General features: G+C 36.7%; 2 protein-coding genes across 5 annotated transcripts; both read left to right on the forward strand.

Moving 5' to 3' along the window:
• The first annotated feature begins 2086 nt into the window (after positions 1 to 2086).
• pigs (phosphatidylinositol glycan anchor biosynthesis, class S) lies at positions 2087 to 8134 on the forward strand. Its single transcript, XM_067375959.1, has 12 exons — positions 2087 to 2170; positions 2420 to 2559; positions 2644 to 2755; positions 2869 to 2958; positions 3674 to 3765; positions 3851 to 4088; positions 4174 to 4316; positions 5047 to 5161; positions 5264 to 5409; positions 7114 to 7214; positions 7333 to 7543; positions 7653 to 8134. The coding sequence occupies exons 1-12, from the start codon at positions 2152 to 2154 to the stop codon at positions 7929 to 7931; spliced, it is 1686 nt and encodes a 561-aa protein (XP_067232060.1). The 5' UTR covers positions 2087 to 2151; the 3' UTR covers positions 7932 to 8134.
• Positions 8135 to 9416: 1282 nt separating this feature from the next.
• Positions 9417 to 18732, forward strand: srsf1b (serine and arginine rich splicing factor 1b). Of its 4 annotated transcripts, XR_010893612.1 has the most exons (6): positions 9417 to 9839; positions 10272 to 10450; positions 16103 to 16275; positions 16601 to 16929; positions 17319 to 17433; positions 18113 to 18731. XR_010893612.1 is itself a non-coding variant. In XM_067376265.1 (4 exons), the coding sequence occupies exons 1-4, from the start codon at positions 9649 to 9651 to the stop codon at positions 16787 to 16789; spliced, it is 732 nt and encodes a 243-aa protein (XP_067232366.1). In that variant the 5' UTR covers positions 9417 to 9648; the 3' UTR covers positions 16790 to 18731. The 4 variants fall into 4 exon arrangements, 1 of the variants encoding a protein (XP_067232366.1); XR_010893611.1 differs by having other exon boundaries at positions 17319 to 18732; XR_010893610.1 differs by having other exon boundaries at positions 16601 to 17433; positions 18113 to 18729.
• Positions 18733 to 19473: the final 741 nt, after the last annotated feature.

Consider the following 19473-nt stretch of genomic DNA (forward strand, 5'->3'; position numbering starts at 1 on the left):
AGAGGTTGTGTTGTTTCTGCTCCATACGCGAGTAACATTTGTTTTCCAAGATACACTGCCCGGCCAAAAAAAAAAAAAAAAAAAAAACTAGCTGTATGGATTTTAATTGGCAAATACTTAAGAATCTATGAATGGATCATTATTACAGTGATTATTATGTTTCTAGCATGTTTTATGTTTGCAACCATTCTTTTAACCCTAAAAGATGGAGTGTGTAGCTTCTCATTTCTTAAACAACCATATAGGAAGACACATCATGGCCACATTCCAGGATGACAATGTCAAGATTCACCAGGGTCCAGATTGTGAAAGAATGGTTCAGAGAGCATGAAGAATCATTTTTGAATTGTGAATTGGCACCTCTGAGTCCAGACTTTAATTTCATTGAAAGTTTTTGGGATGTGCTGGAGGAGACTTTACAGAGTGCTCACCTCTTGCATTGTCAATACAAGATCTTGACCAAAAATTGATGCACCTCTTGATGGAAATAACATCACAACATTTATTTCCATCGAGAAGTGCATCATCTTTTGGTCAAGATCTTGTATTGACAATTCAAGGGATGAGCACTCTTGTAAAGTCTCCTCCAGCACATCCCAAAAACTTACACTGATTAAGATCAGTGCCAATTCATCTGTGAAAATGATTCTTCATGCTTCCTCCCAACAATTCTTTCACAATTTGAGCCAGATGAATCTTGACATTGTTGTCTTGGAATATGGCCATGATACATCTTAATACATGGTTGTTTAAGAAATGAAAAGCTACACACTCCATCAATTAGGGTTAAAAGAACCATTGCCAAACATAACATGCTAGAAACAATAATCGCTGTAATAATGATCCATCCATAGTATTTGCCTATTAAAATCCAAACAGCGATTTTTATTTTTGGCCAGGCAATGTATGTAACAGCTCTTGCTTGAATATATATAACAAAGGGAGGAGCGTGTTTATTTGGGTTGATTTCAAATATCAACAGTGCTTCTCAGAAATCGCTTACTACCTTTAATTCATCATAACCCTTAAAGGTACAATATGTAATAATTTTGTCCGGTAGAGGTCGCTAGAAGCCTATTCAAAACAAAGGCGTAGCTTGATGACGCCAAGATTTAGAGCAGAATCCACCTCAACAGACAGTGCAAAAGAATAGGGATTGGAGTCGGGAAGAAATCATGTTCATGGATGCGATTATTAATGTTACTGTAGTATGAAGCAGAGCAGGACCGAGTGTTGTGGGAGCTGAACGAGGCCGCTTTTCCAGTCATGAGTATGAGGTAATGCAGCTCTGTTTATTATTAGATACATTTGAGTGTATTGAAAATGTTATAACGTTACTCTGTGCGTTCGCTTGGCGGCTGCTGTGAGACACTTGCAGTAAGCTAGATCGATTTTAGAATATCATATTAAGTGATGGATGGCTTGTGTTGATAAATGACATCCAATTAATTTTAAAACGTATTGTATGATGGAGAACATTATTTATTACTGTTAATAAAAATAAAGCTGCATCTGATTATGCTATGTTATCTATTTGACAAAATAGTGTTTTTCTCTGAGGCATGGTAAAGCATGGTACTCGAAAAAAATCAAGAAAATTGATTTAAACAATAAGACTAAAGGTGTTGAGCTATATAACAACAATTCATTTTCTGTCTATAAATATATCAAAACAGGTATTCCCTTGTCTATTAAAACGTGTAATATATTAAAGCGTCTTTGGTGTTTCCATGGTTTCTACAAAATAAAACCGGAAACCGAGGCTAATGTGGGTATGACGCACTTGACAGGCGACTCCTCACACGTCCCGGAGCATTGGTTAAAATTGCAATTTTCTCACGATTTACAAGTAGTTGGAAACATTTGGGATATTGTAAGTACTCAAGTTAACAAAATATATAACACTGACCTAGTGGGTTTTGGATATTTTACTGCAAAAATATTACATATTGCACCTTTAAGCTAACTGAGTACATTCACCCTTTGGTAACACCCCTTCCTTAGGAAGCAGACCGGAAGAAATAAATGATTTTTAAGGGAAGGCAAGCGAGTGACAGTAAACCCGCCCCCTTTAACTCTGACTGGAGGCCTCTGTGCCTTCCGGATAGAATCGACCAATCGTGGGTCTTGCGGTAGTCTTTTCACACAGCAATGGCAGCCCTGCAGCTTGGTGAGTCTTGTGCATTAATTCAAAACGACTTCCTCATTTTGCTTCACGTATTTTTCTCACGAATTTGCATTTACGAGTAAATGACACTAAAGCCAAATGTTAGCGTCTCGGTTGCTTAGTTATGTTAAGCTCTGGTTAATGTTGAAATGTCAGTGTTGGGTCACACTATGTTTTTGCAAATGTACCACAGTTTGAATATGTAGTCCCTATTTAGTATAATTCCCTAATATTTTCTTTTGTTTATACCAGAAAAGCAGCGAGGGCGATATGCTGCTCTTGCCATCGCTACAGTGGTCATTGTTGTGGGCATCCCACTATGGTGGAAAACCACACAGACCTACCGCGCCTGGCTGCCTTACTCTGAGATCAGCGAACTCGACACCCTCCAGGTAACAGGCACTGCATCCTTCAAGTCAGAATCATGTTTTTGTGACTATAATTTCAGAAATTAAACATTATCTTGTGTTTGACAGCTCCAGCTAAGTGTTGATATCGAGGTGGTCTTCTCTCGGGGAACACTGACCCCAGAACAGCAGAAAAAGGTTCCACTCAGTCATGTCAATGAAAAGGAGCATCAAATTGATGGCAAGTGACCTATTTCTGAAACCTTTTTTAAGCTTCATCATAAAACAAACCATAAAACTGAATCGAACTGAGATTCTGATATCCAAAACACATTTTTACCTGCTCATCTCCAGCTAAAACAGGTTTGCAGTACAAATATGAAACCAGATATCGCACTGCCACTATAATGGAGGAAGACGCCTTGAATCAGCCCACTGCTGCAGGTTGAGTGGATTTACTGTTGCTAGTAATTTCTTTGGAGTATACAAATAAATACTTTTTTTATGGGGGTTCTTCAGCATTTTGGACAGATTGTTTTTAAAAATTTACAGTGTTTAACGTTTGATAAAGGAAAAAAAGCGTGCACTTTATTGTTGTTATAATTATTATTATTTTAAGATTTATTTTTGGCATTGTCGCCTTTATTCAGACAGTAAAGTTAGAGAGAGAACTGGAAGTAAAGCAGGGGGTGGGGTATTTTAAATCAGTTATTTGATTTAATTATGTATTAATACTAGTTTATTAGGATACATTGACATTTTATAGATTTTTATTTATTTATTTTTTAAATGTTGGAGCCCTTATTTTGTTTCAGCAACTTAGTCGGCTGAAAACGTACCAAGCACAATGTTCTCTCACCATTCCTGATTTCTAACACACACTCACCGTATTCCGCGTGATCATCAGAGCAGAAAGGAAAGCTGCTGATCTCCTTGTTTTTCCATCATCTCCAGTCTTTAAAATTGCGCAAGCTTATTTTGTCCAAAGATCTGAGAAAAAAAAACTTTTTACCCACACATAGATCGAAGAAATCAAGACAGAAGTTGTTGAAAGTGGACAAAAGAGACGGATTAAAACACCAGCTGTCTCCCTTGTTTACTTGTGATCTGATTGGTACAATCACTTAAATTTCTATCCCATTTACTTCTCCCTTCATAGAGGCAGATCTATCCCTACACATGCTCACTGAGAGTTCTTGTGGGTCTGTGGTTGTGTATGTGATTCCTGAGTCCTCCACCCTATTACCAAAGGTAAGATTCAGAGCATTTACATGTTTATTCACAGAATACCTAAATTGAATCACCTTCAAAGCTCATTCTGGCCTTTTACTTTCAGGATGTGAAAGTGTACGTGGGGCAACGGCGCACTGCGTTGCTACGTACTGCTCCTTTTAAAAGTTCGTGGAGTCTGAAGGAAGTCCTGTCAAATCTGGACCTGCAAGTAGAGCAGATAGTGAGCACCATGTCCTTCAGTCACCAGGATATTGTAGCTGCTCTGAGCGACCGTGTCCGCATGTCTAAAATGACTAAGGAGAGTATGGCAGACAGCATGAGGGCCATCAAATCCAGTCCAGGTGAGTATTCGCTCTCATTTTGGCTTGTTTTTTCAATAGCATATACTCATTTAAAGCTTTATAATCTCATTTCGCCTTCTCTTAGGTTACGAGATCACATTCAGTCTGCTCAACCCAGACCCAAAGTCGCACAGTCTTCACTGGGATATTGAGGGTGCCCTTCATAGCTACATTCAGCCTTTATTGGACAAACTTGCCCCTGTAGCCAACTTTTCAGTGGACTCTCAGGTACCTAAGAGCAAGTAGATTGTAGTTTGGTTGGACCCTAACAAATGGAACTGGGTGATATGACTGTTAGGGTTAGGGACGGTGTACCCTCCAACCCATAGAGAATTTGCTGTACTGTTTATATTACAATTAGCTGCCTTGTGTTTTTTTTACGCATGAGAACAATGAATAAACATGGAGTAATGCAAAATGTATAGAGCAGAGGATGTTTACAACAGCTTCAAGACTCATCCAGTCATCATTTAGAGTCAGAAATCATATTAGAATGATTTCTGAAGGATCATGTGACACTGAAGACTGGAGTAATGATGCTGAAAGTTCAGCTTTACCATCACAGAAATAAATTACATTTTAAAATTAAAATGAAAAACCGTTACCAGTATTTGAAATTGTAATAATATTTCAGAATTTTATTTTTTTTTGAGCAGAAGAGACTTCTTTTAACAATATGAAATAAAAAAAAACAGATTTATCATTATAATAGTAGAAATAAGGTAAAGAAAATGAAATGCAATAAAATAAAAAGAACAAAATATTCAAATAAAATTAATTTACATTTTGTTTACATCTAATAAAAAAAAGCTGTGGTTATATAATACATTAAGAAATTTCCAGCCAAAATAATTGTCATGATATATACCTTGTATATTATCACAATCATTTATTGTAATTTGTGAAATACTGCCTTGCACAAATTCTCAGCTGCTAATTGTATGTTTATTCTTTTCAGATTCTGTATTATGCAGTTCTGGGTGTGAACCCTCGTTTTGACAACAGTGTGTCAGCCTATACACTCAATGCAGACAGTCTGTCACATGTTATCAACCCCGTTGAGGCCAGACTAGGTGAGATTTGACCTTTAACTAATGAGAAATGTTTTTTACTGAACAGTTTTTATGCTTGTTTACATTTACACAAATTGTTTTTTGTTTTGTTTTTTCATGCAGGTTCCAATGCTGCTTCCTCTAACCCTGTCTTGAACTTCCTGCTGTATGTGCCAGATGCCCACCACTCTCCTCTCTTCATCAGAGACCATAGCAAACGGAAGGTCCCCTCTAATGCCTTCCACAGCCCTCGTTGGGGTGGCATCATGGTACTGTCCAGATGTATTCAAGGGGCCATGAAATGCATTTTTATATATTTATGTTTCTGGAGGTTAGCTTATGAAGTTAGCTATTTTTTTTGCATCAAAATAGTTCAAATATTTGTTTAAAAAAAACTGTCAACACAACTTTAATGTAGGGATGTGCAACAATTAATTGCGATTAATCGTTTGCAAAATAAAAGTCTGTGTTTATGTAATATTTGTGTGTGTTCTGTGTATAATAATTATGTATATATAAATACAGACACATACATGTATATATTTAAGAAAAATGTTAGATTTATATATAAAATAGTTTTATATGTAATATAAAATATATATATTTATTTAAACATGCATATATTTCTTAAATTTATACATGTATGTGTGTATATTTACATATACATAATTATTATACACAGAACACACACATATATTACGTAAACACAGACTTTTATTTTGCAAAAGATTAATCGCGATTAATCGTTGCACATCCCTACTTTAATGTCAACAAAACTGTCACAAACACTGTATTTCAAGGGTACATGTGAGACATGTGTCTTTATTCTTGTAAGCTGTATAGAGTCAGATTAAAATGAACCAATGCAACCACATTGATTCCCAATTCACAGCAGCATCACTCTCGTGATTGATGAAAAGACTTTAGTTGTTTAGAGCATGTCTCCTTGGTTTACATAGGCATATTAAGGGCCGTGTAGAGGAAAATTGTAATGTCATGAATAGGCCATTTCAAATTTCAGTAGGGTACAGAGTAAAAACACTTAAATAATCCAATAAACATTAATTAAACAACAGAAGATGTAACTCTCATGTACATTAGGGTTTTATGTTACATGTACATGATTATTTAAACAAAATACTTTCAAATTTGGAGTGTCACCCAGGGAATTCTGGGAATGTCAGTTTATAGTTTTTGACTAAATTATACATTGAATTGTTCGTTGTTGGGTTTTTTTTTGTGTGTAAAAACTGAAAAAATTAACTATTTTACTGTAAAATTACATAAAATGTTTGGTTAGAGCTTTTACAGTTTTTCTCTGTATAAAGTACGGGAACTTACTGTTAACCTATTAACATTTTTTTTTTTTTTTTTTTTTTTTCAATATTTTTACTTAAAATTGCACTAATTTTTTACAGTATAGAAAACAAAAAACTGTTGAGAAACCTCTTATATGTGTAAATTATCAAGGACATTTTGATTTTCCATTTCATGAACCATTTAAAGTCGACATGAAACGTAAGTTACAATAGTCTTTTCTTCCCTATTGTGACAAGTGAATGGGTGAATATACGAGTGAAACGGCTTCTGGAACAAGAAAAATTTAGAGCGGGACTTGATTTTGTCCATGGAAAATTGATTGGATGGTTGTGCTATTGGTCGATTTCGATGTGAGTGACAGGTTGCCCTGCCCTCATGCCAATAAACACATCAACAGAGAAGTTATTGCAAAAGGGAGGGGAAGCTATTTTGATTAAAGATTATTAGAGCACATGATTTTGAAAAAAAAGATTTGTACTGATAAATCTTATAATAAACACTGCAATATTTCATAAAAAAAATAAAAAAATAATCCATTTTGATTTCATGGTGACTTTAAACTGTGTTCTTTTTGCATTGTTGCAATTGTGCTGGATTTTGCAAACAGGCCTATATTTCAGGGTTGATCTGCTATCTGTCATCTCCGTCCCCAGGTATACAATGTAAATGAAATGTACGGACCTGAAGATGAACGTCCTGTCGATATTACCATTAATATGTCTAAAGTGATGGGTGTGTTTTTAGCACAGTTACGGTTAGTACTTGACCATTTGACTTTCACAAATTGAAGTTAAAATTCCCAGTTTGCCAGGTGAAACTATTTAATTTCACTTTCTTTATCATTTTCTCTTTGTCCCTTGCCATGTTTTCAGGCTCATGCTGGGAGTGCAGCATTCTCGTCCTCCCACAGGCTTTGTGCTTCAGAGTCCAGGCAGTGCTGGACTGGCTGATTGGGAGCTGGACCGACTCCTGTGGAGCCGCAGTGTGGAGAACATCGCCACCGCCAGCACCACCATCACTTCGCTGGCTCAGCTCCTCGACCAGATTGGAAACATCGTCATCAATGACAACATTGCACAGCAGGTGGGAGGTCCAGATGTTCATAGTTCATTTGTTTTGCCATTCGCTGTAAAGTTTTGTCCTGTACAGTATGAATTGTAAAATATGCAATTTTGCTGTTATTTCTGCACAGGTTTCCAGTGCCGTGTCGTCGCTCCAGTCTGCTGTCGCTGAGTTAGAGGCTGGGAACTTGGCTTTTGCGCTCCAGTACAGCAGAGAGGCAATTTTGGCTTCAGAGAGGGCCTTTTTTGACCCCTCTCTTTTGCATCTTCTCTATTTTCCAGATGATCAGAAATTCGCCATTTACATTCCTCTTTTTCTACCCATGTGTGTACCTATTGTACTCTCACTACTGAAAATTGTGAGTGAAACTAAGCAAAGGCGAGCAGATAAACAAGCCAAAAGTGACTGAGAAACCATGGTTTGTTTGATATACATATACTAACGGCTGCACTTGTGTAGCATGTTTAAAAACACACTGAGTCATTAAAAGATAGTGTGTGTGTGTGTGTGTGTGTGTGTGTGTGTGTGTGTGTGTGTGTGTGTGTGTGTGTGTGTGTGTGTGTGTGTGTGTGTGTGTGTGTGTGTGTGTGTGTGTGTGTGTGTGTGTGTATGAAGACTTCAGATGCAAAAACCTCCAAGTGCCATCTGAAATTTCCGTTTTTATTTTAGTTTCAGTAATTTCACTTTAATGACCTTGTAAGTCCTTTTCATTGCCATTAAACTGAAATAACTGAACATAAACATGGGAGCTTGATTAAAAATGATAATTTTAGAAGAAAATTTCAGATGGTACTTAGAGGTTTTTGCGATGGAACTTTTCATATTTAATTCTTATTTATTAGACCAACTGTCTAGCAGTCATTGACTGAAGAAAAAAAAAAAGAAATCTGGGTTGTATTTTCATTTCTGCTTAAATTTACAAAGGAAGCTGTACTGAACAATGAATGGATGACATGATTGATTCTGTCTGAGAGGAATTTGTTTTTATGTTTCTGTGCACATTATGTGTTTGCAATCCATATCTTGTTTTAACACAGTAACACTGGGTCATGATCTCAGTTTGTGAGGGTTTATTTGGCATATTCTGGTTTGTTTTTCAAGGGGTTCATCTTCTTTGGGGCAATGGTCATAACAAAAATAAATTATATTTGTTTATGCTTTTATATAATGACATCTAAGAATTGTTCAGAGTAAGAATGATTGAGTTGATGGGTGTGTTAATGAGAAGAGCAAAATAAAGTTTATAAAATTAAAATTCTCTTTACAACAAATTCTCTTTCTACAAAATATAACTTGATTAATTTGGTTGAATTGGCAAATGAATTAATTACAAAACAAGAACATATTTATTCTCTGGAAGCTGGGTTAAAATGAGTAAGCATTGTTACTTCATTCTTAATATAGATTCCAAATACAGACATCACCTGTAACAAATACCAGAATATATACACTGGTTTTAAGAAAACTATGATTTCCAATTCACTGTATAATACAAAAACGTGGGATTGTAAATCCACCCCCTACAAACTAAATACATAATTAACTTTTTAAAAATAAATTAATGAAAATTACATTAAAATAATTGATCGAACAGGACAATGAAACTTAATAGAAACTAAATATTTTCCAAAATAACGTTAAATTGTTATTATATAGTTAAGTACACAATTTAAATTAGGCTAAATTGGGTCTTTTTATATGAAAATATAAAAAATTTAGGATTAGGGTCCCTCGCTTAAGGACAATCCTATTAGGGGGTCTGTGGCATCTAAAAGACAGGTTTATAAACTCGGATAACATTGATACTGGTATACAAATTGTGAAATTAATCTGCACTATTTTTTTAAAGCTGCCGCAGTACTGCCAAGCGCGTATCCTTCCGCGCGGCGTCGCCCTTCAGCGCAGTCGCGAGCGTGTGCTGAGGGAGAAAAGGACGGCGCCATATTGTGAGGGATCTTATTGTTTTTTTTTATTTGAAAAAGCTTATTTTTTTAAGCTTTTTTGAAGCTTATTTGTAGCCTTAGTTAGAGAACGCATATAGATTCAGCAGCGCTGACGGATTTCTTTTATATCAGCTAACGGACAAATTAACAAAGCAACGTCCTTAGCGTAACTTCTGCCTAAAAATGTCTGGCGGTGTAATTCGAGGGCCTGCAGGGAACAACGACTGTCGGATTTACGTGGGTAATTTACCCCCCGATATTCGCACCAAGGACGTAGAGGATGTGTTTTATAAATACGGAGCCATTCGGGATATCGACCTTAAAAACAGAAGAGGAGGTCCACCGTTTGCTTTCGTGGAGTTCGAGGACCCAAGGTAAACACGTAAACCCAGCTTGGCCTGAATCCACGTCTATGAATTTGTCAACAACTTTACAGGACGGTGCTATCTATAACACATTTAATGGTTTAAATACGTTTTAAATGCACATACTGGACTTCTAAATTAAGTACTTAAAACTACATAAAGCGCGCGAACTTGTCAGTCAGGTCATAACACGGAAGTAGATAAGTTTAAGTAAGTTAACATCTATATCAGCAAAACTAGAATTCTAAGAAGTATGCAAAACTCAAGTATGCAGCGTATTTTAATATAAATGGTCAGAATTTTGCTTGAAATACCATTTTCAACTTTGCCAACATTTTGATCCTGCGAGTATTTCTGCGCAGGCTCAGACGATCTTTTTGCGTATGAACCATGAGGATTATTATAACTTTTCTGGTCACTGATTATTTTTTATGTCTGTAGAGATGCAGAGGACGCTGTATATGGACGAGATGGCTATGACTATGACGGCTATCGTCTTCGAGTGGAGTTCCCAAGAAGTGGCAGGGGAGGTGGGAGAGGTGGAGGTGGTGGTGTTGGAGCTCCCAGAGGCAGATATGGCCCTCCATCCAGGCGTTCGGAGTACAGGGTCATAGTGTCAGGTGAGGGAATGGGCAGTATCACATCTTTGTCATGCAACATAGGGTGCTTTCACACTTGGTCCAAACCTGAGTTTAATTGTTCGCACCCTCTGGACTTCACATTGTTTTTTTGTTTGCTTTATTCAAACCATGGTATGTCAGTGGCAGTTTTTTTTTTTTTTTTTACCCTTGTTACTAGGTAATGATGAAGGAAAAGGTGGCAATATGCTTGCATAACTTTTGTACTTGTGTTTTTAAACTACATATTTTGTTTCCAAAGCTTTAACAACACATAATGGCACTTGCAAATGTTATAAAGAACAAAAATTAGATATAAATTCTCTTTGCTTGCAGTGTCAGTCCCGCTTGTTAGGAAAGTTGAATGAGAGAGAGAACACAGGTTTACAAAATCATATTTCAAGTCATTAATAGTGGTTTACTTCCACGGTTTAGTATGATTATGTTCATAACAGCAGAAAATCGTACAGGAGTTCACATGAACTGCTCGACCACCTTTTAAAAGCAGACTCTGGTACAGTTCAGAAAACAGTGCTAGTGTTCAATTGAAATATTTCCAAGATCCTTTTTTTTTTTTTTTCTTTTTTTTTTTTTTTTTTTTGGCTGATAAGTGCCGGACTTTTATTTTGACAGCCCAGTGAACTCCCATTCTCCATCTTCATTAGTTTACTGTCTTATTTTAACAGTTCTGTGTAATAAGTGAAAAACAAATGCTTTTTCATATACTGTGGGCATTCAGCAAACATGCATTTAAAAAAAAAAATCTTTGAAACCGTTTAACCTGTTAACTGTCACCCCCACTTTTTTTTAGACATGAAACTGCACTATCCAAACTTAAATGGTTGTAATTCATGAATACTTTGGAATATAGACATAAGGCTGATCTTCTATTCGGCAGATTATTGTAGAAGTGAAATACCTTATGTAAGTGAAAGAGAAAAAAAGTTATAGAAGTTTAAGTTTATGAAAATGTAAAATGTAAAAATATATTTTATATAAAATATATATTTTACAAAACAAGTTTTACTCTAAAACTGCAAGGAAATAAAAGCCAAAAATCTGAACAAGTTGTGTTCCATATTTCAGGTTGATATCTCAAAAAAAATGAGCTTTCAGTCAGATTTTGTTTGGGCGCAGTACCACACTTTTTCACTAGATGACAACCAAGCTCCATTACTGACCATATAAGGGTGCCTCAATTTCCATATTTGAGTGTATGTATAGAAGTTTATATGAATAAAAAATTATATGAGCCTCTAATTAACATAAAAACAACATGTATGTGAGTTATAGATCACCGCCACAATCATAAATGTGTTTTTTTTTTTTTTTTTTTTTCCTGACCTTTTTTTCTCAAAATATTTAATGGATGTTATTTTAACTCTTGGCATGAAAACAAACATGTTTCAACCAATCTTAAATGATTTTTCATGTTCATCGCCATTTCAAAATAAAGGTCTGAACATGCCTTATGAGTACGGAAATATGCTTGTTGCAAATTGATAAATTACTGCTCCTCTGTAATTTATTTTGAAAATCAAAATATGAAAACTAAAGATTCTAAGATTTCAAATTGTATAGTTTGTCAAGATTACTTTAGGTTTAGTATAGAATATTACGGGTTTTAAATATGTAATGGCTGTGGGCCCACCGGTGGGCCAGTGACAGTTAACAAGTTAAGGGTTAATTGAAAATTCTGTCATTAAATGATTAGTTCACTTTCAAATGAAAATTTCCTTATAATTCACTCACCCCCATGTCATCCAAGATGTTTCCTTATAATTCACTCACCCCCATGTCATCCAAGATGTTCATGTCTTTCTTTCTTCAGTCGAAAAGAAATTAAGGTTTTTGATTAACTTTCCAGGATTTTTCTCCATCTAGTGGACTTCAATAGAGCCCAAATGGTTGAAGGTCAAAATTAGTTTCATTGCAGCTTCAAAACGTTCTACACGATCCCAGACGAGGAATAAGAGTCTTATCTAGAGAAACTATCGCTCATTTTTAACAATAAATGCTCATCTTGAACTTGCTCTCTTCTTGTCTATTGGAATTCCAGCAGTGTAGACACTAAGTGTCTTACTGCCCTCCACAAGTGAAAGTTTGAACAATTTGTTATATACTTGCACTAGCATATTCGATATGACAATTTAGTTCAAACTTTGACCTGTGGAGAGCAGTAATACACTCAGCAGCGTCTACACTGCTGGAATTCAAATAGAGAGCTAGTTCAAGATGAGCATTTATGGTTAAAACGTATACATTTTTTTTTTTTTTTTTTTGAAAATTAGCAATGGTTTCTTTAGATAAGACCCTTATTTTTCGTCTTGGATCGCTGTAAATTGTAATTTTGACCTTCAACCGTTTGGGCTCCATTGAAGTCCACTATATGGAGAAAAATCCTGGAATGTATTAATCAAAACTTTCATTTGTTTTTGACTGAAGGTCCAGAAAGGTACTAAAGAAATTGTTAAAATAGTCCATGTGTCTGCAGTGGCTCAACCTTAATTTTATAAAGAGTCCTCTCAAAATGCATGCTCATGCCATTAGGTAGGCTAACATTTCAAGAAAGACTTGGAGTTTGCAACCGCACGAAAAGCTTGTGTGTCTGTGTGCGCTTTGTCATGCAGTCTATCAAATGCACACTTCAATAGTCCCAATGAAGGAAAGTTAATATGTTTACATGCCATTAGAAATTGAGGTAAGGGGCAAAAAAATCTAGCTGTGTCAATAGGTTTATGACTTTAAACGAATAGGCTAGTGAAAGTGAAAAACTTTTGGCATCTGATTTTCACAATGACTGATTTGTTGTGTTCGGACATAAATACTGTTAGCTAAGCCTATATAATTTTAGTGATAATATAATTAATAATAATAATAATAATTTGTAATTGTATTGTTGTTAGTGTTATTAGTGTTATTAAATATTTATTTTGTGAATATGCTATGGAAACAAAAATTCTTACAAACAGAAAGATTTCATCTTGGCTTAAACAACTGTGAATGATGCATCTCTTATAACAAGCACTATTAACAATTTGTGAATGGAATGCTTTGAAATTAAATTTTGATGTGGAATGTAGTTTTGTTTTATGGTTTAAAAACGTTTTCATTGAGGAGTCTTCAATTCTCATATGCGCATGGCGGGTTATGTGGTGATGTTGTTATAAATTTATATATATATAAATTTATTTATACCCAGCCCTAGTGTTCACTATATTTATTCATGTTTTTCCAGCACTACTTTTATTTGTGAAAAATACTATAATACAGAATCAAGAAGTTGCTATTGATAGTATAAATTTGTTTATTATACAGATTTATCAAGTTATTTTTTTCAAATTGACTCATTTTCAAATTATTTATTTGTAGTGGTTCAAGGGATCACACAACTCACGGTTCGGAGCATATCATGGTTATTAAATCATGGATCGGGTCATTTTTTGCATATATTACTCAGCCTACTTTAACTACTCTGATACCACAGCAGAAACTACTAGCCTAACTAAATACATTATTAAAGGCAAGTGAACAGACTGTAAAAAGAACAAATATTGTACACCAATTACAAGCATAGATAAATACAACATAATGTTACAAATAAAGTGTAAGGTATGTAGTAACTGTAGTATAAATTTTCATGTACAGAAATGTAATTAAATGTAAAATGACACTGTTCACTGTATAAATTTAATATAGATTAATCTTTGTTAAAGCTGTGTTTTGTTGTTTGATTTGCATGACAGACATAGGTTGCTGTCACTTTAAGAGTAAGATCCCATACATGCACACATCCGATAGATGCACATCCGAATTCTCACCTCATTCAATTAAGACATAACCAAATGTGTTTACAAGAATATTTGCTGAGAGGGGTATTTTGACTGACATAATGCGTGAATGTCCATCCAAGTGCATTGAGGACGTGAAAGAGAAATCAATTCTCTCTGTGTGTGTGCACGCGAGACTTATATGTATGTGCCTCTGCGCGCACCGATAACAGTGTGACGTGTGATATCGAATTAAATTCTCTTTTGCCTCTTCTAGTGCTGGAATGGTTTTATATCTATTTAATGTGTAAACTAGCAAGACAAAACACGTGCAAATGATACAATTTCATTCTATTGCGGTTAAACTTGCAATTGATCCGCGAATCGCATGCGAGCCGAACCTTGGGGATTGGTCCGTACGGATCACAACGATCCGTTTAACCACTATTTATTTGTAATTATTTGTATTAAATATTACATTAAAAAATATAAATGTAGTTGCAGAAATTGCTACTATCTTTAAATTAAATAGTGCAACATCATATAGGTTTATATTAGCTTATATATAATTTTTCTAAGGCTAGGTTCAGACTTTCAGTCCAAATCCGATTTTCATGCATTTTTCAATCTAAGATTTAGCAAGTGTGAACAACGAGAAATCGTATGAAATATTATTTTTACAAATTCGCTTTGAGCTACATATTTAAATTGCATTTCTGGAAATCCATTTCAGTTTGATTGCTCTGATCGCATTTTGTGTGGTTTGTGTGACTCTCACGCATCAAACATTATAGGAAACATGCTGAAAGTTGCTGAAGGTCGTGTTGATGCAAAGTGCCGGACAAGCAGAACATGACATTATAATGGAGACATGTTTTGAGACTGGCAGAGACGACAGTGCTGAATAAAGCATACCACCCTTTCTTTGTTTCTGCCGCTGCCTCCTAAGACGCAGTAGTCCAGGGCGGCGGCTACACATGTAAATAAAACAACATCTGTATTGCAAACCCCTCCATGTTGCAGTTGTTGTTGTTGTTTTTGCTTAATACCTACCAATGCAACATCATTGCCATAGAAACCAATGCATGTATTTTGGAAAAAGAGAGAGCGGTGTGGACACACAAATTGGATCTGAAAATTTGCGATACACAATGTGGATGTCAATTTTAGATCCGATTCCAATCGGATACACACAAAATCGGATTTGGACTGATAGTGTGAACATAGCCAAAGATATTGGAATAGGTCAAAAATCCATATCGGTCAACCACTAAATGGCACTCACATCCAAAGCCTGAAACACACCAAGCTGATGCTGACGAATTAGTGGCGACGAAAGCAGACTGCGGGGTTGGCTCACTTCAGCAGCGTCTGTCTCCAAAGTTGCCCTGACACACCAAACCGACGCTTGACACCCGACGGCCAAGTAGCACGTCCGTTCTGCGCCTGCGTAAGAAGAAATGCCTTTCCGTACCAGCAGGTGGCAGTAGCTGAACAGTCAATCTGAATGATCAGATGGTCCGACTGACCGATGAGCTCTGACGCAAATTCAACATGAATAAAGCCGAAAAAAAGCAGACGAGGACCAACTTCAGCCGACGGTGTGGAACACACTGAGAACTTGGTCGGCCAATGAACAAAAACTGCCCGCCGACCATCTGTCGGCTTGGTGTGTTCTGGGCTCAAAAAGAACAGAACTATACAGTCAAACAAACCCGGTTGCTCCAGAACAAGAATTTCCTGTCCTACTCCTTCCTCGAACTGGTTTACTCTAAAAGACTCCCTTTTATTACTGGAGTCAGTTACTTGCGTAATGATTCCTGTGCTGTTCATGAAAAGAAAGATTTACTTATTTAATGGTAATGATTGTCTTTTTTTTCCCCAGGACTTCCTCCTAGTGGCAGCTGGCAGGACCTTAAGGATCACATGCGTGAAGCAGGTGATGTATGTTATGCTGACGTTTTCCGAGATGGCACCGGCGTTGTGGAGTTTGTGCGCAAAGAAGACATGACCTACGCCGTTCGAAAGCTGGATAACACTAAGTTCCGGTCACATGAGGTAGGTGTGAGTTTGTAAACACAGACCGCCATTGGAAAGGACAGGACAGGACAGGGCATAGCTTAAGGATTTGGGAACATCAAGGTAAGCTTGATGTCAGAGACCCATGATGGAGCCACATGGACTAGGAGGATCCATGGAATGGATCTTTTGAATGTAAGTGATTTTGTCAGTGGGCCACATATAGAGGGAACTGTAATTTGATGCAGCGCCAAATCTTCAAAAAACTAAATCTGTTTTAGATTCGCCAAGTGAGCCATGAATTAGGAGTATCCTGACATCTAGTAGTTCTTCTTTAGAAAGTGTCCTGTTATGTTTTTCTCAGGGGGAGACGGCTTACATTCGCGTAAAGGTGGATGGCCCGCGCAGCCCCAGTTATGGGCGCTCGCGCTCTCGCAGCCGCAGCAGGAGTCGCAGCAGGAGCAACAGCCACAGTCGCAGCTACTCTCCACGCCGCAGCCGAGGATCGCCACGTTACTCGCCCCGCCACAGCCGCTCCCGTTCCCGCACCTAAACATCCACATTCCAGCTATTTGGCTGGCCACAATCATATGCACCCTGTGTCGCCCTCTATTGGACCCACTGTTGTACTTCATTGCTCTCTTGACTTGTTTCGTCTCTCCATTTTCCCCAGTTTGCTATCTCTCATCTTTGGTTTGTTAGTTTTTTTTTTTTTTATTATTATTATTATTATTATTATTATTACTTGACTGTCATTTTGCTAATGACAGCTAAATGTAGCTAAGTGGATGTTCCCCTTTCTCTCCTTTCCTCCCCTGTCAATCCTTTTTTTGTTGTCCCCTATCCCATGACCCTGTTGTTTGTTTGTCTTGCATTCCCATTTTAACTGGATTTTCATACTCATCCTTTGTACTATATTTGACACAAGGGAAATGTTGAAATGCTTTAAATTAGTTGTATGTGGGATGGATTAATTGCTACTGTTTTATTTTGTTAACAATGCTTCATTACTGGCTTTTTCTGGGATGGGATTATTTTGTTGGAAAACTGTTCTACTTTTACCTTTTCATGTCTTTCTATAGACAACAGAAGAGCAGGATTAAAGAAAGCTTTGGAATAAAGGATTTTGAAGCACAGTTCATTCATATTAGGATATTTGGAGGAGGAGGAGCAGGCATTTCATTTAAGGAGGCAATGGTATGACGGCAAGCGGCTTTAGTCACCTTCAAAAAGGCAGTTGTTGTTTTCAGACTTCCAGTACTCTGGATTGTCTTAGTTCAGTAACACATTAGTTTTGCTTTGCCATTCTTCCTCTCTTCACAACACTCCCCTTCCCCATTTAATTTATCTTTTCTCACTGGTCATTGCTGCTAAGCATGCATGTGTACTGTCTGGATGTTGCAATGCTTGAGCGTACATTTAAGACAGCATTTTTTTTTTTTTTTTGGGGTGTTTCGTTTTTAAAATCCAAAAACATTTTTGCCTGTTGTCCAAAATGTGCTGGGATTTGGCCACTATTGATCTCCCATGTAGACTTATCACTAGACAAGATAAAGGCTTGCCATGTGCAGTTGTTCTCCATGTAAACTGTGTATTTGTCAAGAGAAAGTGTCTGTTTTTCTTTAGGTTAGTATTGCTTGTTTTTCCAATTAAATAAGCACAATTTAATGTTTAGGAGGTGCTTTAAATTTCTTCCGGAGCATATCATAGTCTGGTATCCTTTTTGTCATTTACAAACACAAAAAAAAGAATAAAAAAAAAAAAACAAAAAAAAACAAATACCGCTCCTATGATCAATTTAAATGATAGAAGCTCTTTATTTAGCTGTGATTCTAACTTGTTACCTCCCTCTTTTTGATTTTGCTGGTATTTAAAGGTTTGGATTGGAGGAGGGGCTCACTGTGTCCCGATCCTTGGAGCCGGATCATTGGATCAGTTCAGGATCAGGAGCAGGATTAGGCTTAGGATAAGGATGGATACATACATGGAGCGGGATCAATTTGCCGGGAGCGGGAACCATAGGAGAGGATCCCAACCCCAGCCCCGCATCCCCCCACCAAACCACAGTTAAAGGATACTTGACGTCGTAATTGGCTTCTCTAGAACCAAATTCATTTTTTTCTTTTTCCGTGGAGCCCAAATGATGCGCGCAGAAGGGATCCAGGTGCCTCTTTTGTTTTTGTGAGATGAGTTTTTGGTTAAAAAGGAGCAGAGCAAGGAACCAGAAGGCTGGATCAGTTGCTTTGGATGGAATCGGCATGAGGATCGTGGTAAATAGAGGGTAATTAGTGGGAGGGTGGGATAATAGGCACATTTTGAGGGGGATGCTGTAGATTATTTAGGGTTTCAAAAAATCACTTTTCAAATAACATTTGCTGTGTTGGCAGTGGTGTTTCTTTGCCCCCACAATTGGCTACTTTATATTTCTAGATTGTAGTGTGTTTTCTCTCTCTCTATCTCTCTCTCTCTCTCTCTTTCACCCTTCTTTAAATAAAGATTGAATGTTCAATTAAAATGTTCTCTTTGCTTCATTTTTTTTAGAGAAAATAACTATATTTATGAATAGAGTGTACAAATATATGTAGTGTCTATGAAACGCAACACAGTAGAGTGAGGTAATTTATATAGATGATTAAAGGATTAGTCCACTTTCAAATAAAATTTTCCCGATAATTTACTCACCCCCATGTCATCCAAGATGTTCATGTCTTTCTTTCATCAGTCGAAAAGAAATTAAGGTTTTTGATGAAAACATTCCTTATAATGGACTTCAATGGCCTCCCTTTATCAGATGAGGAATAAGGGTCTTATCTAGTGTAACGGTCTGTCGTTTTCGGGGGGAAAAAAAATTCAACTGTATATGTTTTATAAACACAAATGATCGCTTTTTATGTGATTCCGCTTTCCGTATTCTTCCAAAAGGTTGTGCTGTATGTCCTACTCCTTCCCATTTCTACTTACGGAATGAACGCGGCACCAGCTTAGTTTTAAGCTTTTTGAAGAATACGGAAAGCGGAAGCATGTACAAGGCAATCATTTATGTTTATAAAACAGTTTTTTTGTTTTTTGTTTAGAAAATGACCGATCGTTTCGCTAGATAAGACCCTTATTCCTCGTCTGATATCGGTTAAAGCCCTTTGAAGCTGCACTAAAAACTCTAATTTTGACCTTCAACCATTTGGAGGCCAGTGAAGTCCACTATAAGGAGAATAATCCTGGAATGTTTTCATCAAAAAC

Source organism: Chanodichthys erythropterus, chromosome 22 (assembly GCF_024489055.1).
Source record: "Chanodichthys erythropterus isolate Z2021 chromosome 22, ASM2448905v1, whole genome shotgun sequence".
NCBI lineage: Eukaryota > Metazoa > Chordata > Actinopteri > Cypriniformes > Xenocyprididae > Chanodichthys > Chanodichthys erythropterus.

Coding starts and splice junctions, on each gene's coding strand:
- pigs (XM_067375959.1), top strand. Junction 2,959..3,673: donor GAATCAGCCCACTGCTGCAG/GTTGAGTGGATT, acceptor CTCCCTTCATAG/AGGCAGATCTATCCCTACAC. Junction 5,162..5,263: donor CCCCGTTGAGGCCAGACTAG/GTGAGATTTGAC, acceptor TTTTTCATGCAG/GTTCCAATGCTGCTTCCTCT.
- srsf1b (XM_067376265.1), top strand. CDS start 9,649: ATGTCTGGCGGTGTAATTCGAGGGCCTGCAGGGAACAACGACTGTCGG. Junction 9,840..10,271: donor GTGGAGTTCGAGGACCCAAG/GTAAACACGTAA, acceptor TTATGTCTGTAG/AGATGCAGAGGACGCTGTAT. Junction 16,276..16,600: donor CTAAGTTCCGGTCACATGAG/GTAGGTGTGAGT, acceptor TGTTTTTCTCAG/GGGGAGACGGCTTACATTCG.